Here is a 22260-nt window from a genome sequence, read left to right as displayed (position 1 = left end):
TTGTTACCCTTCGATCACTGCTCCACGTTTCACATTGGATACTGCGCTATGATTTACTGAGAACGGGCCGAATGGTCGCGTGGACGTAACGAACCATAAAGGGCCTTGGCTCGCGGTTATCGTATTACCGAGCTATCAGTGGGGTGTTTACCTTTGTTCATCTCGTCCATTCAAAACCCGTTCCACTTGGCTCACCAGTGACCCCCGCACTTGATGGTTAGATTATTTCCTTATACATACTATCCCCACTTCCCTATCACAATTCCAGTGGCGTTTTGATTGTTAGGTGATGTGAGCCGGTCCACTCCACTTCCCCGCTCATCAGACATGGAGTTTATCAGACGTGAGTAGGCCCGCATTTGAACCCAGGTGGCCCCTTGCTGGAGCCAGCTACTCGTAACCTTCATTTCCGCCTTGTCCAAGAGACACCACCAGGTTTCATCAGATCCCCGATGCCACGTCCAAAGGTGCGCCCGGAAAATCGTCAACGATCCTGTCGAGCATGTTTGGCTTGCAAGGCTTCTAAAATTAGGTGCGACGGCAAAGACCCTTGCGGATCGTGTTTACGACGTGATCTGGGCAACTCATGCATATACTCGGGTGTTGACCGGCGACGCAAAGGTAAGGGCAAGTCGGGAGATGTTGAGCCCGTGGCAAAGGCTCCCTCGTTGCCTTTGGGCTCCTTTGCAACCACTTCTGCATCTCCCGATGCACCCGCGATTCTCATGGAGAATACAATTTCAGTGGCTCAAGTTACTCCTTCCCTGAGCCCCCAGGAAAACTCTCTAGGTTGTAATTCAATTGACCACGAAGACGTATCCTGCATTTCAGACATGGGTGGAAAAGGTGTGGCGTCTTCGTTATGTTATCGCTTAACACAGGCTAATCATAATTCATTTAGTGAATATGGGAGAGACATCTTCACTATCATTTCTTCACTTCTTGAAACGTACCATTAAAGGGTATATTGGATCGGTGCCCTTTACAGAGGAAGGAGTTCCCCATGTCACTTTGGATCCAGGAAACAGTGGCGTGGAAAATGAGATTCGAATCATCTCCTTCGACGAGAGACGCTCTCTTCTTGATTCTTATCTTGAAACCGTAAGAATCACACCCTCAATGTTAATCCATAATATCAAAAGCGCTCATTCTCGCTAGACCAGCGGTGTTCTAGATGTTCTGACCGCATATGAGCTCGAAACTCTCCTTTCCAATAGTCAGGACATTCTCCCCCAGTCTCCACGTGTTTCTGGCGACCTGAAAGCCATATTTGACCTCGTTTTTGCTATTGGAGCCCAGGCACGAGGATCTGGCAGTGATCCGCATATTTCCACTTCTCATTTCCTGCGCGCCCGTGCTACGGCCTTTCAGGGAATGTTGATGACCCAAACTTTCGATATGGTGCGGTTATTTACCCTTCTCACGTTCTATACCCTCGGCGCCTGCAACCGAAATGCTGCATCGATGTTTCTGAGTGTCGCAGCAAAAGCTGCCGTTATTTTGAGCCTCAACGCCACCGGAAATGATCAGAACTCCTCGGAAGAAGAGAGATGCGCCAGGTAAAGCTTGATCTACTGCTCATAATTTCTGATTTACTATCTGCTGAAAGACATCCCAAAGAATTAGAGTTTGGATCAGCGTGCGAAACCTCGATGTTTTGAGCAGCTTCATTTTCGGGCGACCGAAAAGCTTACCAGCTCTTGCCACCGATTGGCTTGAGTCTCCACAATATGATCTTGGACGTGGGCGAAAGTCATGCCCCCTGTTTACTGCAATGGCCAAAGCTTGCAATCTACTTGATCAGATCGTTGATACTCTAGGAATTAACGGAAATATTCTCCATGTTCCTGCTGCCGAGGACCTGCTTAGACACCTGCGACAGTGGAGTCGAGAATTGCCTCCGCATATTCGTCGGTTTCCAGTGAAATGCAATACGAATGTCATGCTGCAACCTGCCGATCGCCAAGCACTGCTTGGGAGCCTACACATATGGGGTGTGCATTACTTCGCCGTCCTGCTGATTACGCGCCCATTTCTCGTGGCATACTTGATGTCGAGATTACGTGGCAAAGCACCAGATGATCTTATCAGCGACCCCAACGAGGCATCGGACGTGAGCATCAAGAACAGCAAAGTATCAAGATTAGCGCAGGTTTGTGTCAGTTCGGCCATAGACATGGTCAATATGTGTATGAAAGCAAAAGATTGTTGTTTGACATTCTGCAATTTCTTTCTTCTTGAGTATGGTCATCCTTGTCCTTTGCATACCCTTGGACCATTTTTGCGCTACAATAACTTACTGACAACCATCTTTGGACAGGGCGTGGGTCTTCGGTGCGGGCTTGGTCCTCGGTTTCTCAGTATTCGCTGGGGATCCACGCAAAGACATCGAGAATGCCTTCCACAATGTGCACATCATTCTGGGAGATATAGCTTTAAGTAGCCCTCAAGCTCGGCTGTACCGCAACATACTCACGAGCTTTGCCGAGGCAATAAAGAGATACCAACAGCGAGTGACCGACGAAAGAGATTATACTGTACAACATTATATGGATCGGGTGTTGATTTTTGACGGATCGCTGGATGGTGAGAATACCACCGAAGAAGGCTTCAGCACCATTTCTCCAGCGTTGAGCTATGGATGGCAATCGTATCTGGCTACCGCTTCCCAGTCGCAATCGGTTGTTGATTTAACAGGTCTACCACCGTTCTCAGATGTGAACGACCGCTTTGATGTAGGAAACGATGACTGCGCAGGAGTCGGGCTTGGATTTCTGGACTGCTTGCAGCCGGAGCTTGAGTCGTTCGATCATTTGTTCTACACGGTTGAGTAAATTCTATTTTTCTTATTCCTTTCTTGGTATTATATTTTTATTTCGCGTGTACTATCGTGCTTAGTGGAGATTCTCTTTTTGTTGAAACTCAAAGCAGGTCTGGTAGCCCATTTGACCGCCAGCATGTAGAATGAAGCAATAAACAGCTCAAGAGAATATCTTGAGGGTAAATTTTCCTAAGGTGAATTCCCGAGTACACATCGCTCACCACCTAGACTGATAAGGTTCGAGCGTAATTCTGGCCCTACTCAGGCGGGATTACCTTCCTGCTGAGTTTGGATGATTTTCTTGACGTAGTAAATCATGATACCGCCTCTCGATTTTCCCGGGTCGAAAAGCGTCTGGTTAACCGGGAAAAGCACAGACGTTAGTTTGATCAACTCCCCACTAAATACGCAAAGCTACAGAATCGTAGCAGAATACGTGATTGTCACGGATGTTCATAGGAGTTTAAGTTCCGCTGCGGGCCAGTAACATTTAGACAAGCAGCCAATTAAGGACTTTACCGATAGCTATACCCGTGAAAACCCCTACTGAAAAGTTTGTAAGAAATATTCGACGAACGACGGGATGCGTGGGCGGATATGGTCCGCCCCTTTACCCGAGATAAGAGTGAGGATTCTTGCCCACAAGGGTGCTAGCCGGCGGAGTATATCTCGCGAAACTAGGATGTAGGTTAATTTATCATAGTCGAAAAGAGGCTACTAGTATTGATCAGGCTCAATGACCAGACTCTTGACAACGGCAATTGCATTGATTGAACCTACAGCCATCTCAACTTCAAATAGCATCACTATGCTGACAAGGTAATTATTCTGGCTCTTTGTCTTGTCGAGTTTCCAATTTTTAATGTCATTTCCGTCAGGTCACAAGTCCAACAACACCGTACCAGGAAGAGCTGTTGGGTAATCATAGGTCAAACAGTCTATGATATTACTGATTTCTTAGACGAGCATCCAGGAGGAGCCGGAATTCTACTTCAATATGCTGGAAGTGACGCAAGTGAAGCATTCGAGTCAATACACCAAGCCGACATTCTTACCCGATATCTCAGTCAAAAGTACGCTCGACACTAAGTGAATCATTGAACACAAAGCTGAGAACAGAGTAAGACAAATTCTAGGACCGATCTCGATGGTTCAAGATGCAAAAAAACCTGAACGTTCATCCATCGCAGAACGAAGAGTGCGACTCTCGTTCGTCATCAGCATTCTTGATTTTGAATACGCGGCATCGCAAAATATTCCACCTGCTGCCTTTGCATGTGAGCGCTGTCAATTGATGGATATCAACATGTTCTGATTTATTTCAAGTTATTAAGGCAGGCTCTGAAGACGAGCAAGCCGCCAAATGGAACCGTGACTCCTGGAAGATGCTTCGTTTCCTTCCTCGCGTACTTCGACCAATCGACAAGATTGACCTATCACAGTCTATTCTAGGAATCGAATTTTCTGCACCTTTTTTCATTTGCCCAGCTGGAGGAGCCAAGCTCGCTCATTCTGAGGCTGACTTGTGTCTTACTAGAGCTGCTGGTCGTCACCACATCTTGCACTGGGTGTGTAATAACAGCCACGTATCTCAGCAAGCAATGAGTGAGGCGCGAGCTCTTGATCAGACTACATTTTGGCAGATTTATGCAAGGTCAGATCTTGAAATTACGACTCAGGAAGTCAAACAGGCTGTCAGCCTAGGGTACAAGGGGTTTGCATTGACTGTAGATGCCGTCCGCGCTGGAAAGCGAGAGCGCGACTTAAGGGCAAGCATTGCGAAGCGTGAACTGGATGGTATGTGTGTGAATGATGATGAGGAGGATGAGGGATTTGCTGGTGAACCTTCGGTGGGACGACCGTGAGGACCATCCTTTGCCCTTTCTAGTTTTGACTGTGCTGAACAATCAATAGAGAGATGCAGCGCGGACTTGACTGGACTTCCGCTATTGAATGGCTGCGAAAGATAACTGATCTGCCCATTGCTATCAAGGGTATACAGTGCTGGGAAGATGCGGTTTTGTGCATGGAGTATGGCGCCCATCCGTGGCTTTCAAATCATGGCGGTCGTCAGCTAGATTCCGCTCCCACAGCAGTGGAAACCCTAATCTCCATGCGCCAGCACTGCCCCGAAGTTTTCGACAGGTGCGAGGTAATTGTTGATGGTGGTATCACTCGAGGTTCTGATATTGTCAAAGCGATTGCTCTCGGCGCTAAGGGCGTTGGGCTGGGCAGGCCGTTTCTCTATTCCGTAGCCTTTGGCGAGGCGGGTGCAAGTAAGGCTATACGCATCTTGAAACACGAGGTGGAGACGACAATGGCCTTGCTTGGGATAACTTCACTTGAACAGCTAAACTCTTCCTATGTTTGTGTCTCAATTATTCATCTTGACTCTGAGATAGATTCAGGCTAACTTACAGAGTTACAGACCTATATCCCCTCGGTCCCGTTTGGCACTTTGAAATCGGTGCTTTAGGCAATGACATATTGTGACAAGGTTAATTTTGACGTTTGTCATTCGATGACCAAGCGATTGGAGATTCACCTTACCTTCAAGGCGCGAATTTTTACCTTCATTGTTAATGGAAACCTCCATACGGCAGATTTCTACTCTTAAAGATCCGCCTATGAGATGCTTTCTCGTCCACTTTCCTTCATGTTGTTTTGTATTGTTTCGTGACTTCTGCGTAGACCAATTGAAACTTTTCCTGCGAAAAACTTGTATTATATCTCTAGTTGTTATGCAAGATCTCATACTGCATCCGCACATGGAGTTCCACTGAGCATCAGGTGTTCTGATCTGGGTCTCAAACTCCATTGTAGCAGGCAGAACTGACGGACATCGTCTAATTGCCTACTGGCTCCATGTTAAGCTGACCGCTTCTTTCTTTCTTCAGGAATGTAACACGAAGACTGTTGGTGTCATTCGTTCACAATCCCGAACTGGTATTCGGCACCGGCTATTCAACGTTATGTTTAATCATAAATATTCTTGAACTAGATAGCGAGCAATGTGATTCCTGATTTCACTGTCTGATATTAGGCAAGGTTTGCACGCATATTCTCGGGGCTGCATAGGTTATTTCCGCTTTTAGACCCGAGAGGAATGCTTATTTGCTAGAACAGAGTGTTCGGCCCGAGCACTAGGTATAGCCGATCTCCATAAGAGTCCAAGACTAGAAAGTCTATAAAGATATTTTCTATTCGCCTGCTCGTCTCCAAATCGGGAGTTCCATGATTATCTTAGACTTTGGTACTACTACTGCACTCCTCCAACTCAAAATGTCACTCCTCAACACCAAGCCAATCAAGTTAACCCACAAATTAACTGTCCATGCACCACTTTCACGTCGCGGACATGGACCGGGTATCATCATCATTCGGACAGCTACGACTACTAGTATGCAGAACCAAAGTGCCACACTAGATCCCGAGCCACTACAAAAGTGGGCAGAGGAGGGCTACACTGTCGTCCAAGTGACGGTTTCCTCCAACTGTCGCACAGTCAAGGAGAATCTTCGCCAAGCTATCGACGCTCTTAATGAACATGAAAAGTGCAACAAGAAAATATACGGCATAATAGGTTGGAATCCTCTTGCAATCCTTTGTGGATACATGTAGCCACGTTCTCACAGAAGTATTATAGTCTATTCGGCGTCGTTTGTCCCTGACTTGGCCGACGAAATCGACAATCTTGATGAAATAAAAGCTATAGTTTCGTATGGAAGCCTAGCGAGAACGCCAAAAAAGAAGTTCATCTATCATTTGCCCGAGCAAGGCACAAAGTCGAAACCCGAAAGGGGAGTCATCTATCGCTACCCGAATGTCTCATCGGCCTCCTTCATCATCCCCTCGCACAGGGACTTCAGCCCATCATCGGCCGCAGTCGCACATACCCGTTGTATCTCGTTCTTGAAGCAAGAGCTCGACGGACCGTGGTTTGATCTTGAAGAAATATGGGATGAGCATACCAATTTCGAGTTCAGTGAACGATCGGTCGAAAACACGATGGGCACTATGGTTCAAGAACCATATGTGAATCACACTCCAACGATGACGGGCGGCATTGGGAGAGAAGCGCTGAGCCTCTTCTATGCAAACCATTTTATCTTCAATAATCCAGAAGACACTGCTCTGGAGCTTGTGAGTCGCACTGTCGGCATTGATCGGGTCGTGGACGAGTTTATTTTGGTCTTGACTCATGACAAGGAGGTAGACTGGCTGTAAGAGCTATCTGGAACATCGTGAAAAAGACTTCTCTGCTAACATATATCAATCATTTAGTATTCCCGGAATCCCTCCTACAGGAAAAACGCTCCGAATCCCTTTCATTGCTGTGGTCAATATTCGAGGAGACAGGCTGTACCATGAACATATCACGTGGGATCAACTTACGGTACTATTTCAGCTTGGTTTAATGCCTGAATACCTTCCAATCCCATATGATCTCCCGTATGGCCCACGCCCGACTGTTGACAAGAGACTTGAATATCGTGTTCCGGGTGCTGGAGCCCGGACGGCAGAAAAGATGGTTGATGAGAGTAGCGTGGCTTCCAATGAGATGCTAACTTACGCGGTCCGAGAGACGACGATTTCATCTCCATGATTATCTCTTGCTATTGAGTAGAGTTGCTAGTGATGAATCTGAATATTTTTTTTTATCAAATTGGTTAGCCTCATGATCCTGATACTGATCTAGAGCCTAGAGCCTATCCTATGCGGGTGGGTGGTATCTGGCACATACCAGGTAGGTTTAATTTTCTATGGCCCCATCCTGCGGGAATGACCCTCCTACTAGATGCATATTGGCGCTAAATTCATTTACTCACAGTGCCTAGCAGGCACCGCCTCATATCCTGGCTCGTTATAAAGAACTTCCAGGTCACAGAGAATGCCACAGAACTGTTTTCGCATACCACTTTAAGATCCCATGATAAGTGATTGAATATATTGGCTAGGTTAACTCTTTGACTCATCTATAACAACGACTGTAGCTGATTTTTACTCACAATAACCATACTTTGGTAGATGCCAGAAACCTTGTCTTTCGATTATCATCTGGACGATCTCTTCAAAAACGGCTGTGCCGGACTGGGGCACATGGAATGGGATGCAAACGCTTTGCTTTTTGATCCACCCTTCCCACGCAAGATTTGATGAAGTCTAATAATTTTTCTGCCTGAGCAGAATCTGTAGTCCCGATAGATAGGACGTTGCTGTTCTCTATTAGAACTACATCGTAATTAGACGGATTACAGAGGATTGAAACAAACCTGACATGGTTGTGTTTGTCTTGCACATGAAAAACAGGTAGCGTTCCTTGCGGAATGCTCCGTTCACGATAGGCATTGAAGAAAGCGACAGTGGCATCTGCTGTTTCTTTCCTATATATTACTTAATATCGCCACCTATGTCAATTCCTTAATCTTCCCAGTTTGACTTACACTTCCCATTGGACGCTTCCAATGTAAATCGGTAACTGCTCATAATCTCTATTCATATTGTTAACATAAAAAAGCTAGACTTGAAGCACATGGTCCTGTGGGTCTGGAGCAAGCTTACAATAGCGGCGAGTCCTCTGGCAGAGACTTAAATAACCCGAGTGCAGAGAGAGGCTGTAGGACACATTAGACTAGTAAAAGGCCATGCGGAGTAAGTTTGACCTACACCCCATACCGCCTCAGAATCTGATCCATAGTAATGGCGAATCACCTTTTGTCGGACAGGTTTAGTTCTATCAAACCAAAAAGGTACACTCAAGTAAATAACTCCAGAAACAGGTGGGAAAACTGGCATTTTCGGTGTTCGTCCCGGATCTCCTGCTCTTCGTCAGCGAAAAAGATGATCAAACTATACAAATTAATTTCATACCTGCAGCATACAAGTTCATTGCAATATGTGCGCCACCAGAGGAGTGGCCCAAAAGTACCACCTTGTTCGGTGATCCCCGGCCGTATTTTACGGCTGCAATGTTTTGGAAAACCCATTCCCGAGCAAGCTGCATATCATCGGCTCCTCCGGGGTATTCAACGTTCGGAACTAGGCGATGATTTACGAGTACAGCGACGATACCGTGTTGAGCAAAATAAAGCCCCACATTCGCCCAGCACTTGCAGAAAATAGTCAGTCGAGAGGGTATGTCACGAGCATCCGATGGGTTAACAGCACAGCAGACAAGTCATACCTTTTCGCTCCATCCTTTATCTCCAGAGAAGAAGCCTCCACCATGAACAAAGAAAACCACCGGCTTTCCCTCAGTCTGGTCCTGAAGAGGAAAGTACACATCCAGTCGATTGCGATCAGCGGGCCCGTATTGTTGATCCTTCACAATGCCAACGCTGTCAGGAACTTCAGTGTACAATGGCTCATATAGTTTTCTCCAGACCTGTACCTTGTGAGATTTGAGACGAACTCTCTTTTCTTGGTCAATGTCACCTTACCTCTTCATCTCCGGCGTCGAATTTGGTGTTGTCTTGTGCTATCTTCCTAAATATGTTTTCCATGGTTGATTTCTGCAAGCCCCAGCTAGGACTGTCATTTGCACGGAAAGAGAACACCGGTGTTTGCGCACAATATATACCCGGAATGGCCTGACTGCTGAGTAGATAATTACCTATTCTTCTGAACTTGCTGTTATCTGCCCTTAGCCGAGCCTTGGAAATAAGCCGCATGCGATTCCCGAGGTTACAAACATGGTCGAAGAGATAATGTATTCAACTTAAGTGGGTCGTTATATATCCTCGGCAATGTACCTGAGACTCTAGTTCTTTGTAAATAGTTTTAATAAGGGGGTGTACAGGCTGTTAGGTACTTAGCCGAGCGGCGGTGGAGAATTGGCTTTGGCACGACACGACACAGCTTCTAGACTGAGTCGCCACAGGAATGCGTCATACTTGTCTGACCCGTAAATCGCATTGGAAAGGGCAAAATTGCAGCGAATGTTTCATTGACATGATTTTTGATTACACAGAGCAGGAGGTTGAAAGTAGACATAGGGCATATCAGGAGCCTACAAAATGAAAAATCTACCAATTCAGTCAACTTTGGCAGGACACCTAAGCCTTTTCCATTGTCATATGCATTAAAACAGGGTTTGAAAAGATCTGCTGAGTGAATTTTAATACAGGAGACCTTAAGATGCGTAGTTGACGTGCGTCAAATGCGCATGAACATGTGTCTGCATGCTTATTGGATCAGGCCGGATGAGCCTGGCGATACGAGTCGCCGGAGCCGATATTCATGACTTGTTTGTTAAAGCCGCCTAGGGGATACCCCACAATTTTCTCTTCCGGTTGTATTATATGCGCAATTGAAGACTTATGGTAGTTCGAAAACCTCCAAATCGATTATTGTTGGACTGAACAAGTGACTGTCGATCCATCGGAAGCGCAGAGACAAGGAAGGAAACAGGGAGCCGAAGAACATCAACGCGAAGTTGTTAGCGAAATAATGTCTATGGCGATTGAAGATCAACAAAATAAATTAGAACTCAGTTCCGCTCATTCAGGACTTCTTTAATCCGCCCGTGTTTGAAGCCTCAGCCACTCCTGAGTGATCCCCCTGTAATCATGGATGGTGTACCCTTCGAATATCTCTTTTCTTAACGTAGGTTTTCTCCAGCGGTTGAGTTCAAGATCATATAAAAGCATATCCACATATGGAATAGCGTCATAGACAAATTCTGGATACCATGCCGAGAATCCACAGGGGTAACGATGCTTTCCGTAACGACTTAGTAGAGCGGTCTGATGGTACACTTTCGTCTCGTTCAGAGTGATCTTCCCGTTAAGATACGCGTAAGCCCACAACGCCTGACACTCTGCAATAATCATGTTGCTAGTGCTGTGGACCATCTTAATATACGCAATAGAATTATCGCCCTTCGCCACGAGCGATGGAGGTGCAATGCCACGATACAGTCGAAAGGGACTAACATCCTGCTTGTAGGGGACAGCTGGTGGAGGATTGCGGAGGCATGGAAAACGACCCAATATCTCTTCATCGGCTTTGTTGTTTAGTTGTCGCCACAAAATTCTGTCTTCTTCGCTGGCATTGCTGCTCGGAATGCCGAGACTGCTGTCCAGGCCGTCAGGCTTGTACACCACCGATTGGGCGAGCTTCCACCCTGTAATGGCAACTAACGCGTCTGTTTGAATACTGGTATCATCTGAAAAGGTGACGATGCCGGGTCCGGATAGATGGTCAATGTCTTTCCGTATGATCTTCACCTGGCCAGAGCGAAGATAGTCGTGGATATCAACTGGATAATTAAGGATTCCAACTCGCGCAGACCAAAATAGACTTTTCAAACACATTAGTAACGATTATTTTGATCAATCAAAAGACTAATTCTGACCTTTCGAGGGGTTCGAGGTATCGCAAGCATTCCTCCTTCCTGTATCCGTTCAGATATATGATATCTGCCCTGATGTTCTCCCAGAATCTGTGAACAAAGTATCTCCCCAAACGAGTCTGATGCAGGATCTTTCTGATCCAGCTGAATCCGTCAAAATCACCGAAGATGCATGGGCTGAACCATGTGAAGAACCTTGTGGTCGCAAGCAACTCCAACTTTGTCTTGACTCCCGCGAATTTGGCCCATGGAGATGCCATCCAGACCCCACCGCCTCCAGACTCACGAATGACCCAGTGCACCTTCTTGTGATTTGATGCCATCATGTGCACGACGTCGTATCCTGTTTTTGAAGCCCCCATAACAGTAACAGTGTTGACATTGGGATCGTGGGCAATGCGCTCTCCCTTGCCGCGCAACTGCGCATGATTGATGACTGGTCTTTCGAACTCGTCAATGCCGCGAATATTGACTGGGTTAGGGGTTGATGACAGCCCGCTACTAATAATAAGCTTGTCACATGTATACATTATTGATGAAGAGGAGTCGCTGGTTTGGGTAGTTAGGCGCCAGCCTTGACCGAGTTTTTCGATCTCTAGAACCTGAGTATTGAAGGAGATCCGACGCCGGATGTCAAATTTGTCCGCGAAGTCATTTAGATATGAGTGCAGCGCGGCGCCAGGGATATGTCTGTCTTCTTTGACGTCATATTTTTCTCCCATGGGAAAGTCGGTGAATTCGTATGTTCCGCCGAGATTGTTTGTCTTAAGGCCCTCGTAGCAGTTTTCTTCTGACCAGACACCGCCTAGGGTTGGTCGCTAATTTCTTTGGGTTATATCACGAGCGTGGAAGGGGAAGCAGGTCTGCGACTCACCTTTTCGACGATCACGAGGTCTATCAGGGGCGACAACTCGAAATAGGTTTTTGCGGCGGCAAGGCCTCCTATTCCTGCCCCAATCACAATTACCTCAGTAGAGCGGTGTTGAGGTTGCATGTTGACGCTTGAAGTGAGAATGAGAAATTATGAATGGTTTCAGATTGTACTAAAGGGTACATATTTTGCAAGAAACGGTAGACTTATTATGTGTAATCTCTTCTCATTTATCGCATATATCAATTGTCCTGAGTTCCGGTAAAACCCCGCAACAACTCAGGCGAGGGTCACTTCTCTGGCGCAGGGTGGGCTGGATTCGATTAGATAGCGTTGTCGGCTATGTACCATGTCTTCATGAGGCGAGAATGAGGGGTCAAAGCCGAATCAGTTAAGTGAGATAGGGACAGCGTTGTATCAACCATAGCTCGGAGTTACCAAGAAATTGGTATAGGAAAGCAACAATAGTACCGTCGAAGGTCCATGTACGAATGTTTACCAAATCAATAAATTAGTATCAAGATAACTTTCTATTCATTGGGCACTAGTTACTAGTAGTACTATAGAAAAGTCCAATAGGGCTTGAAATTATTTCACTCCAGCCAAGTTTCAATCGCCTTACCCAACGCCTCTTGCAACCAATGATCGTTCAATCGAAAATTTAGATCAAACCCATGCTCTCCCTCTTGTGTGATGTACACAATACTGTCAGGAGGCGTCAATTCACGCGCACGCTTAACAAACTTCTCTGTCTCGGCGATGGGAATCACGCTATCTTGACGGCCCTGTATAATCACAACCCCACCACGAGGGACCATGCCCCCTGACTGCTCGAGGCGCGCTATCGGAGATAGCTTTTCATGCGGCGTATTCTCCGCACCACGTGCATAAAGTGCCCCGAGATGCCCATGCTGAATACAAGCGATCATAAATGCTGATCGTTCTGGTGAAACAATCGATGAGACAGGAGCCCCAATGTCGGCCGTATTCATTATGTCGTGATAAGATGACTCGGGAACATTCTGGCCCCAGACAGGTCCTCCGCGAGGCTTTGTATAGGCCGAAGTCATAAAATCGGTACATGGGTACGCGGCAGTCACGCTGCGTATCTCTGTTGGATGCGCTAGAGCTAGATAAAGACTAAGCGTGCCACCCGCAGATCCACCAATGGCCATGATACGATCAAGGTCTAGCTCTGCGGGATTGGAGTGTTTTTGCAACAGATTTGCTAGCTCTGGCGTATGGATCCAGGCCCAGAAATCGTCGACATCTTCGTGAATTTCCGTACTTGTCGCTTCGGGCATGAGCCGATAGTTTGGGCTTATGATTATCGCTCCGTGTTTCAGGGCTAGCTCAGATAACCAGACAGGCCAAATGAACATGAGGAGTGAGTCTCCGACTACCTAGAAAATCGTCAGCTTAGGTATCTGCAATTGGCCAATTATCTTCTCATGGCGATTTAGGTGGAATTCATACCAGACCGCCGCCATGGAAATTGACTATGACTGGTCTTTTCCCTTCGTGTCGTGTTTTTGGTACAAGGATATCGCAGCGAATTCCATGATCTGTGACCGTTTTATAGGAAGTTTGGAGAATGTCGAAATCATCGATTTTTGGATCAGATGGTACTACCATTTCAATCGAATGAACCTGGGAAAATGAATCTAAGAATGGTATTGCCGAGGGTGAATGTTGTGAGCTTATATGCAAAGCAATCGAGGACAAATTCGCCAAAACGTTACTAAAGTTATGCCGCATATTTTGAGTGCATTTTAGGCATCTGTCCATACGTGGGGCTTCTGCCTACTGGTAGAAGCTTCAAGTTCTTCCGAGGTTAATATGATTGGTTGGCTACTGCGTGCTATCCAAGTACATATTAGCCCCCGAAGCCACAGATCCTTCGGCCCCAAACACGAGGAATGCTGCGAAACCTGGATAGGAAAAGAGTTGCCACATCCGATCCTACTGTTTCTATTATAGTACCTTTTCCAGATTGAGATATGAAAGAGATTCGTATATGCAAGACTATCGGGTTCTCTTCTTTCAAAAAGAACAAGAATTTGAAGGATTTGTGGATACATAGAATGACTCACAAAGAACAGACACAAGGAACTGGTATTTCGTAAGAGATTGCATCGCTCCCAAGGTCCTTTTTGGGAGATGAATCTTATATAAAAATGAAGCGCATATCAAGTAACATGCTCTTTTTCTTCCTCCTTTGGTATTCTAACCCAGACAACAGTCACCAAGGCCGCTGTTAGCTGAGCTCCTAGTGCAAACCACCAAATAGCCCGAAGACCCTCAAGTCCAATTTCTCCATCAGAGCCCGTATTGACCCGTGTGCCGATTGCATCAGCGATACTGGTCATGATCGCTGATGACAAGTTCTGATTGGTGACAAGAAGACTACCTGCACTTCCTTGGTATGAGCGAGCGACATTGCTAGTAATGAAAATAGACGCCGCGGCAAAAGCCAGGTCGGGGCCAAAGGTCACTAAAGCAACACCAGGAGAGAGATAGTGCCCAGTAAGTTGTAGTTGCTGTTTGCGGGAGGAAGAAGGCCGGTCCAAGGGTGAACGCGAACATGGAACAGGCGTAGATGTAATGACCGGGCACGAGGTGGAGTGTACGGCTGACGACCCAAGTCGCGAGAACACCGACTAAAGCGTTGGGGATATGATAGAGCGCCACAGCAATAGGAGTAGCATGTTGAATTCGTAGCCAGAATTGGATGGCGTAAAACTGCCAGGCTCCAAAAAAGGATCCGAAACCAAGGAAGTAAGCAATCATCAATGGTGTAAAGCCTGGAGTACTCCAAAAGACGGTTCGGAATAAGCGGCCGGATGGCGGCACGTTCAGCGAAGAAGAGACCGACTAGAAGAAGTAGGCCTATGATGATCAAAATGTAGGTGTAGGGGGACCAGGATGCCACCGGTCCTTGCGTAAGGCCGAAAAGTAAACAAACGCATCCTCCAGCAGCACAAGCGCCGCCTATATAGTCGAACTGTCGTAGTGATGGAGCCTCAGTGCCCGCGACATCTGCCTGGGGCCGTAATGGTGGAATGGAAAAGTATGCGGCAACGGCACAAATTGCGCAGATGATGGCGTTGGTCCCAAATATCCAGGGGAGATGTTGGTACAGCCCACCACCTTGCAATGCACCGAGCGAGAAGCCGAATGGGGCCGTCGCAGCCATGGCTGAGAAAACACGATTCTTGCGAATTCCTGGCTTATAAACGCGACCAAGTATACTCATGCTTCCTGAGACGAGGACACCGATCGCGAGCCCTTGCATAGCCCTCATCACAAAGAAGAGAATATAACGAGATGGATGTAGAGAGAAGGCCCCGACGATGTTCCAGACGCCTAGCCACACGAAAGCACCAACCATGAGAAGTTTCGGCGGGGCAAGGTCTGAAAGAGACCCAGAGATAACGACGGATAAACCGTTGGCACAATTAAAGGCACCCACGACCCATGGCAGCTGGGTGTTGGAAATGCCGAGTGCCTCTTTTAACTGCTGCTGGGGAGCAAGCATATCACCCAAGAGGAATGAAAAAAGCATCAACCCCGCGGAACAAACCATGATCAAAACAATCTCCGCCGAAAAGCTTGATAACTCTGGCGGAATTCCCTGCTTTTTCTGAACCGGCGATGCCGATTCATCGGCTTCCCGAGCTCGGGATACCGAGGGCTTTCGGTTGGTGAGGCGATGGCCGAGGTTTTGGAGTTCATGGTCATCGTCAGTGGGCTGGCTGATATTGGTGATAGTATTTGTCACTCTATGGAGTGCCTGCTTGTCGAATAGGTTCTTGTTTCCCAGCAAAGGATCTGGAGTGTTTGCACCGGTCGCCGGCGTAGAACATGTTCTGCCATAAGAAAATGACGACCGACCCGAGGCTGGAACAGATTCTCCTGGGTCTTGGTTGTTTTCCCTGGTCGTCAGAATAGTATTAGGGTTCCATTCTGTTTGAATGTGCGGCGGGGCCTGTGGAGGACCGTCCGAGTTGGAATGTGGTTGCCCGTCTAGCATTGTGAGGGAACCGTGGAAGATACAGACCCCGGAGCAACGAAACCTAGAGGGTGAGAAGGATAAATTCAGCGAGGCTCCGACTAGAAAATAATTTATCGGAGAAAAGGGCACACCATTGTGGCGAAAATGGACGAAATATTTTGACGATGATCTAAGACGAGTGGAGATGGTGGAGCCAGTCCATTTGTCGCCCAAAGAAAAATAAAGCCGCGGAGAAGATAAGACTACTGTACTATGCCTTAAGGTAAGGCAGCGTAGATAATACTGTAGCCACTCGGAGTGCGAATAACTGCCACGATCACGATTAGCTCTGCATAGATGAACAGGAATCCCTTGCCGGTGCTTGCGTGTACTGTATCTCAAGCCTGTGGGCACGTATGTCTAGATAACTAGTTTGAGGAAGATCATGTCAACGCACGATTCCTGCCAGGCAAAGTGGAGCCAGGGATGCATTGCCCCTGGGAACTTATGCGTGGCTCAAGCTGCGAGTACGCAGTTCAATTGAACTATGTACTAGTCAACTTCCCTTCTTGGTGACAATCATAAATCATATGGAGCTGTCGAATCCACCAGGAAGGGTGGGTACATACGGGAATCGGTCTCCGAAGGTACAGATCACTCAAGAGTCAAGACTGTGGGCCTGGTAGTACTGGAACAACGCGATGACCATGCTGAAAATCATTACGCATCGTTCAAACAGAGCTTACTATCCCTAATCGACACGGCCCGACCCAATAGTAAAGAAGTCATGCACTCGGTCGGCCTCTCCCTAATAATGCAGGATGATCATGATGATATCCAATGGGAGGCTCGGCATCTCCGACCTCATGGCAAATCAATCCCTAAAATTGGATCAAAATGCATATGGTTTGCGTCACTCACAGGATGCATGTACTCGTCTCTACAAATATCAAGGGGTAAACTGTTTACGCGTCACCCAAGATGTCCTGAATATCTACATTGTTCATTGCTCAAATCCCTCGTCGATCTTGAAGGGAGAGCGATCATCTCCCGAATGAAGTACAAAGTCAACGCTGGCAATTTCCCCTGGAAACCCCCCCCCACTGACATGTGAAATGCTTCGATTCGTCAGACGAACTTGCTATACCATCGTACCTATGGAATGAATTCGGGACGTGACTTTCGCGAAAACTACCTCAGATTCATTATTTGTCATTTCGCGTAACTCGGCTATGTATTTCTATTAAGGGAATTATGATGCGTTCATGATACATGAAGATTGGCCAGATCTTCCACGATTGAATCTTGATTGAGAGAATCAGAAATCTCTTTCCAGCTCCCATCCACTATGATCGTTTTCTGCCAGGTGTGGGTTGGATCATAACAGGTCCCACCACTGGCAACACACTCTTGACAGATATCGAAGTTATTTCCGTCGCAGATACTGCAATGGTAGTGCATATCATATGGAGAGATAGGCTCATCGCACGTATCGCATGTTGCCTCAAATTCTTCCCATTCCTCCCCCACTGAGGTAATTTTTTCACGGTCGATTGGTCCAACCGATTCTTGCTGCAATAGATTCCAGATATTCTGCAGACTCTCGCATTTCACTCCGTGGTCTGATTTCATGTGCATTTCGACAATTGACAATGGGGTGCGGCCTGCACAGGTTGGGCTTTCTTTCGCAGAGCTCCCATAGTGCAGTATTAATTTAACAATCTCCTCCAGGCCGTAATTAGTCGCAAGAAACAGGGGGGTTCGGCCTTTTATGTCGGGCTCATCGATGAATTGCTTGCAGCTCGGGCCGACTTCATCTTGATGCGCATGCTCCAGTAAAGCAAGAACAGTTTCCGCATATCCCTTTGTGACAGCATGGAGAAGAGGTGTCTGGCCCCACGCGTTCTTTACTGATCGGTTCGCATTCCTGCCCAGCAGGAGGCGAACCGCCTCGGTAAAGCCAATTCGTGCAGCAAGCGACAGCGGGGTGTCGGCAAGTGTGTTGCTTTTATTCTCTGTGTTAACATTCTGCTGTAATAGAAGTTTGACGACTTCTGGATTCCGAGACAATCTGCGGGCCCGACATGCCCAGGCCAGTGGTGAATGTCCGGCGTTATCTACTACGTGAGGGTCGGCACCCTCCTCCAGCAGTGTCGACACGATGCGCTCATTTCCACCCTGAACCGCCCAATGTAAGAGAGTCTCATTTCCCGGAGTAGTGAAATTCGTTTTGGCCCCGGCTCGTAAGAGCCGATGAAAGATCGCTGCTTTAGAAAGCCGTGCAGCCCATGCCAAGGGAGTTCCATCCACTGCATCCTCAGTCCCGGGCTCATCAACGTCGGCGTTGTTTGCCAGTAGAATTTCGACGATATTCTCATAACTGTACTGAACGGCAGCCAAGAGCGGTGGCTCTTCATAAACTCGAAAGTCTATCGATAACCCCTTTTCAAATAATAGACTAAGAGTTTCTGCATGTCCATTGAAAACTGCCGAAGATGCGACTGAGTTGCCGAATCGTTCTGTGGCGTTGACATTCGCTCCAGCATCGATAAGGACTCTTGCGTTTTCCGTGAGGCCCGCTTCGACTGCTCTTCCTAATAGGGTCTCTTCACTCCAGAACGGATCGTTCGGGTCAAGGCCAGCATCTAGCATCTTCTTCAAGGTGGATCCTCCGCACAGGCGTACGGCCCGATTGACGCCCTCGCGACGTCCTTGTGTCACGGCCTGGCGATATAGGCGGTGGTTGAAGTTATCATAAAAGTGTCTGCAAGTTCGAGTAAAGACATCTTTCTCGGACAGTGTCTCCAGGGAGTCCCAAATCTCCAGGATCAATTCAAAGGGTAATCCGAGGAGTTCCATGAGTGGGGTCGGGCAGCTCCAGGACCAGAATGGTCATGCCACTCGGCTTGTGCAACCTCGCGAGTGCTTTTGTAGTCTGCGTGAGAAGAGAGAAGTCGATAAAATAGAGAGGATAAGGCTTCTTTCGGGTTCGGGTTGATCTCTTGTCATCGGGGACCGAATGTGGGTTCCGACCGTGGGGAGTTGTTGTTGCGGGATGTGGCGGTGCGGAAGTGAGGCAACAGCAAGAAGAGCCTTGTGAGCCGCATTTGTATGGGAGGCGTACCAAACACAGTCACTACTAGTATGTCTAGTATGATATTGGTTATAATTTCACTCGAGAATCCACTCAGACTCATTTTAACTTTAAATGCTTGCGATGTTTTATTTTGACGAACTACTCAAAAAGAAAATAGCAATATGAGAGTCAAAATATAGGTACCAATACCAGCATTTGATATAGAGCCCTGGAGTCTGCACTGGCATACACTGGCAGCTATCCAATCCACAATTAATAAGAGCAGTCTGGTCATCTATTTCTGTATCTCATCTCAAATTCGTATCTGTCCGCAAAGGACAACGTCCTCCCCAAAGGGATACCACCGGACATTCTTCAAACGCGCAGCGGAGATCGCGTTGCCTTCTCCATCAAAGCGCCGAGCGGGTGACACGATGACTCCGCCTTGTCCAAGCCACGTAGGTGCAATGGTGACGATGACTCGATCGATCAAGGACATGGACTGTGGTTCTAGTAATGAATTGATCACTTGTGCGCCACCTTCAACCATAACACTTCCAAGGCCATTGATATGAAGCGTCTTGAGAAGGTCGCACCAATCAATCCGGTGCTGGCCATCATCCAATGTCACCATTTTCAATTGAAGAAATCCTCCCCCGTATTTTTCCAGCATTTCCTTCTTTTGGACGGGCAGCTCTGGCAGCGAAGTCACAATCCAGGGTGCTAGACCGCGGCCTTGTCTGCAAAGCTGGAATAGCTTACTGTCATCGGAAAAGTCCCACCGGGCACTCGGATCGATTACAATTGGTCGCGGTTGGCCTTCTAAGCCCTCTTTTCCATAACCACCGACACCAGTAAGGCGACAATTGAGACCCGGGTCATCTGCAAGAGCAGTGCCGACCCCGATGAGGATGCCATCGTGTCGAGATCGTAGGTAGTGAGTCATGGCTTTTGATTGAGGGCCTGAAAGCACAGTCCGTGTGCCTGGAGATAGAGCCAACGAGGAATCAAGTGATGTTGCGAATGTAAGAGTCGTGAAAGGCATATCTGGACGTGGGGTTGAGCCATCTCGAGGTGGCAGTTGAGGCTCTAGAAATTCCCTGTCTGATTCAGGGAATTCCAAGGCATCTCGTGAGGCCAATGCCATTTCGTAAGTTTGAATTTTCTGATTGTTTATTATATTGTAAATCAGCCGGGCGCTTCGAGGTTAATATGATTGAAAGAAGATCGAGGGAGGAAGAAAGACGCGGTGGCGGGGAGGTTTAATTCACCGCCTGAAAATCAAGGCAATAAACAAGTTAACTAGTTAACTATGGCTTCCACTACACTTGCTGATTTAGGATTTTGGACTCAACATTGCGGATTTTGGAAGCATAAAATGAACCTTAATCTGGGTATTCGCATTAAAAATGACAGCCTTGGACAGTCTAGCTAGAAGAGATATCTTCTCAAAGTATGCTGATCACGCCGTCACCACAGTGGATGTCAGCAACCCACATCGCACGACCTTTGTCCATGTTTTCCCCGTTCTCAAAGGCATGGAAAACAATCTTGGAGCCATCTGCATTAAAATCAGAACCACCAGGTCCTCCCAGCTCGCCAACGTCACTCGAATCACCCGATACTAGCAAAGGAGCATCGGGGGCCTGCGCCTTGGTATAAGGCCCCGTGAGGGTAGGGGCCGTTGCGTAGCTCACATCGTAATCTTTTGTGCTATAAACATTGGAGGAGAAAGTGAGGTAGTATGTGCCATCCACGTTTGCCAGACTGGGAGCCTCGATCAACGGGCCATCGGCATCATCACGATCCAGAAGTTGGGTTGGATCGCTGTTAGGAGTGACGGCATCAGAATTCAGTCCTTGCAGCATCAAAGGAGTGGAGTCGGATTGGATGCTGTTACCATCCACCTTGTAAACAACATAGTAGGTGTCGCCGTCCTTGAAGCCGTCGGCATCGATCGCACCACCTTGATCTAGGGGGCAGGCCAGGGGACTGTCTTCGGGTGTATAGGGCCCAGTGATGCTGGAAGAAGTGGCCGCACCGACGCAGTGCTTGGAGTCATCGTCTGCTGATGAAGCAGAGAAGTACATGACAAAGGTACCGTCGTCCTGGAATCAGTCAGCCTCGCTACATTGAGTGAAATTCCCAATATCAATTGACTTACTCTCTGGATGACATCGGGAGCCCAGATGGCAGGAGTAGAAGCGACCCAGCTTGGGAAGGGGCCTGGCATGGCATCATTACCCGACAGGAGCTGCCAAGATGCAAAGTCAGAGGATGAAGCAATCTGAACATTCACTCCGTTCCCACTGGTCGCGAAGGCATAGTATCCATCGCCGGTCTGAATGACACATGGATCCGCGAAATCACTATCAATAACACGAGTAGGCTGTGCAACAGAAAATCCATCCATGAGAAGCGCCGAAACGACTGAAAAGAGAAGTGTCGAAGTCATTATGGCGAGTGAGGGTGTCGGTGGTCCTGACTCGGAAGTAATATTGTGCTCAGGTGCGAGTCAAGCAAGGGGTTCCCTGAAGTTTTTATGTTCACACAAAACACTCCAGATACAACGCTCGCATTCAGCTCCCCAAATTAGGCATTGGCAGCTAAATTTACCCCCATGGCTGTGTTGTGGTGTGCAACAACTCCGGCCCCCATCTTTCTCCACCCCCTGAGAGATCGGCATCAGCCACTAAACCGAGGATAAAATGGCCTTTGGCTTCTGCACGATTTACTGGGTTGCCACGATCAGATCTAAAAATCGGTCGAAAAAATGAACACAATTCGGGTAAGAGTAGATGCAAACAGTTTTCCAGTTTTGATCGAAATTATTATCGGTTCTCTTGGTCCCCAGTAATGGACCAGTATGACGCTGCTCGAGCCCCTCGATTGCAGATTCATGATACTGCCTCGCGTTTCAGGGCAGCAATGACGTTGCACTGGCGTGCAGAACCCTTGTCTGGCTCTGCACACATGGCTTGACTGAGAGCTGCTCATCAGGCCTGTCCTGGTTAGGTCTCCATTTTCGATTGGTCGACAATAGTTCCTGCGTTGACCTTATATTCGAACCCCGTTTACAATTAAATTTTCTGATTAAACCAAATCCAGGGAATTTCGATCGCTTTTTTGCAGTATTTTCATATGC

At 47.5% G+C, this 22260-nt stretch overlaps 11 protein-coding genes across 11 annotated transcripts; 4 read left to right on the top strand and 7 right to left on the bottom strand.

Moving 5' to 3' along the window:
* Positions 1-327: 327 nt before the first annotated feature.
* Positions 328-2834, top strand: N7509_005964 (fungal specific transcription factor domain-containing protein; the record flags this gene model as incomplete). The annotated part of the gene is made up of 5 exons (XM_056630601.1): positions 328-343; positions 446-650; positions 1164-1559; positions 1639-2187; positions 2321-2834. 5 exons carry the CDS (start codon positions 328-330, stop codon positions 2832-2834), a joined length of 1680 nt encoding a protein of 559 aa, XP_056489903.1.
* A 795-nt stretch (positions 2835-3629) lies between these two features.
* Positions 3630-3910, top strand: N7509_005963 (cytochrome b5-like heme/steroid binding domain-containing protein; the record flags this gene model as incomplete). The annotated part of the gene is made up of 2 exons (XM_056630600.1): positions 3630-3640; positions 3700-3910. The coding sequence occupies 2 exons, from the start codon at positions 3630-3632 to the stop codon at positions 3908-3910; spliced, it is 222 nt and encodes a 73-aa protein (XP_056489902.1).
* A 58-nt stretch (positions 3911-3968) lies between these two features.
* N7509_005962 (uncharacterized protein) lies at positions 3969-5234 on the top strand (the record flags this gene model as incomplete). The annotated part of the gene is made up of 3 exons (XM_056630599.1): positions 3969-4098; positions 4148-4682; positions 4736-5234. The coding sequence occupies 3 exons, from the start codon at positions 3969-3971 to the stop codon at positions 5232-5234; spliced, it is 1164 nt and encodes a 387-aa protein (XP_056489901.1).
* An 869-nt stretch (positions 5235-6103) lies between these two features.
* N7509_005961 (uncharacterized protein) lies at positions 6104-7427 on the top strand (the record flags this gene model as incomplete). Its single annotated transcript, XM_056630598.1, has 3 exons — positions 6104-6404; positions 6468-7044; positions 7106-7427. The coding sequence occupies 3 exons, from the start codon at positions 6104-6106 to the stop codon at positions 7425-7427; spliced, it is 1200 nt and encodes a 399-aa protein (XP_056489900.1).
* Positions 7428-8577: 1150 nt separating this feature from the next.
* Positions 8578-9324, bottom strand: N7509_005960 (alpha/beta hydrolase; the record flags this gene model as incomplete). Its single annotated transcript, XM_056630597.1, has 4 exons — positions 8578-8671; positions 8704-8930; positions 9006-9206; positions 9262-9324. The coding sequence occupies 4 exons, from the start codon at positions 9322-9324 to the stop codon at positions 8578-8580; spliced, it is 585 nt and encodes a 194-aa protein (XP_056489899.1).
* Positions 9325-10335: 1011 nt separating this feature from the next.
* On the bottom strand, positions 10336-12168 carry N7509_005959 (uncharacterized protein; the record flags this gene model as incomplete). Its single annotated transcript, XM_056630596.1, has 3 exons — positions 10336-11122; positions 11178-11992; positions 12049-12168. 3 exons carry the CDS (start codon positions 12166-12168, stop codon positions 10336-10338), a joined length of 1722 nt encoding a protein of 573 aa, XP_056489898.1.
* A 470-nt stretch (positions 12169-12638) lies between these two features.
* On the bottom strand, positions 12639-13680 carry N7509_005958 (alpha/beta hydrolase; the record flags this gene model as incomplete). Its single annotated transcript, XM_056630595.1, has 2 exons — positions 12639-13448; positions 13522-13680. The coding sequence occupies 2 exons, from the start codon at positions 13678-13680 to the stop codon at positions 12639-12641; spliced, it is 969 nt and encodes a 322-aa protein (XP_056489897.1).
* A 554-nt stretch (positions 13681-14234) lies between these two features.
* N7509_005957 (uncharacterized protein) lies at positions 14235-16078 on the bottom strand (the record flags this gene model as incomplete). The annotated part of the gene is made up of 3 exons (XM_056630594.1): positions 14235-14487; positions 14552-14919; positions 14978-16078. The coding sequence occupies 3 exons, from the start codon at positions 16076-16078 to the stop codon at positions 14235-14237; spliced, it is 1722 nt and encodes a 573-aa protein (XP_056489896.1).
* Positions 16079-17302: 1224 nt separating this feature from the next.
* Positions 17303-18898, bottom strand: N7509_005956 (uncharacterized protein; the record flags this gene model as incomplete). Its single annotated transcript, XM_056630593.1, has 1 exon — positions 17303-18898. The coding sequence occupies one exon, from the start codon at positions 18896-18898 to the stop codon at positions 17303-17305; it is 1596 nt and encodes a 531-aa protein (XP_056489895.1).
* A 530-nt stretch (positions 18899-19428) lies between these two features.
* Positions 19429-20262, bottom strand: N7509_005955 (RibD family protein; the record flags this gene model as incomplete). The annotated part of the gene is made up of 1 exon (XM_056630592.1): positions 19429-20262. The coding sequence occupies one exon, from the start codon at positions 20260-20262 to the stop codon at positions 19429-19431; it is 834 nt and encodes a 277-aa protein (XP_056489894.1).
* Positions 20263-20563: 301 nt separating this feature from the next.
* On the bottom strand, positions 20564-21570 carry N7509_005954 (glycoside hydrolase family 43 protein; the record flags this gene model as incomplete). The annotated part of the gene is made up of 2 exons (XM_056630591.1): positions 20564-21223; positions 21280-21570. The coding sequence occupies 2 exons, from the start codon at positions 21568-21570 to the stop codon at positions 20564-20566; spliced, it is 951 nt and encodes a 316-aa protein (XP_056489893.1).
* Between the last annotated feature and the right edge of the window lie 690 nt (positions 21571-22260).

Source organism: Penicillium cosmopolitanum (genome assembly GCF_028827165.1).
Source record: "Penicillium cosmopolitanum strain IBT 29677 chromosome Unknown utg000006l:49.0-5199605.0:1.0-5204138.0, whole genome shotgun sequence".
Taxonomy (NCBI): domain Eukaryota; kingdom Fungi; phylum Ascomycota; class Eurotiomycetes; order Eurotiales; family Aspergillaceae; genus Penicillium; species Penicillium cosmopolitanum.
The sequence above is the reverse complement of the archived record's forward strand: the minus strand, read 5'-3'. Positions and strand labels throughout refer to the sequence as shown.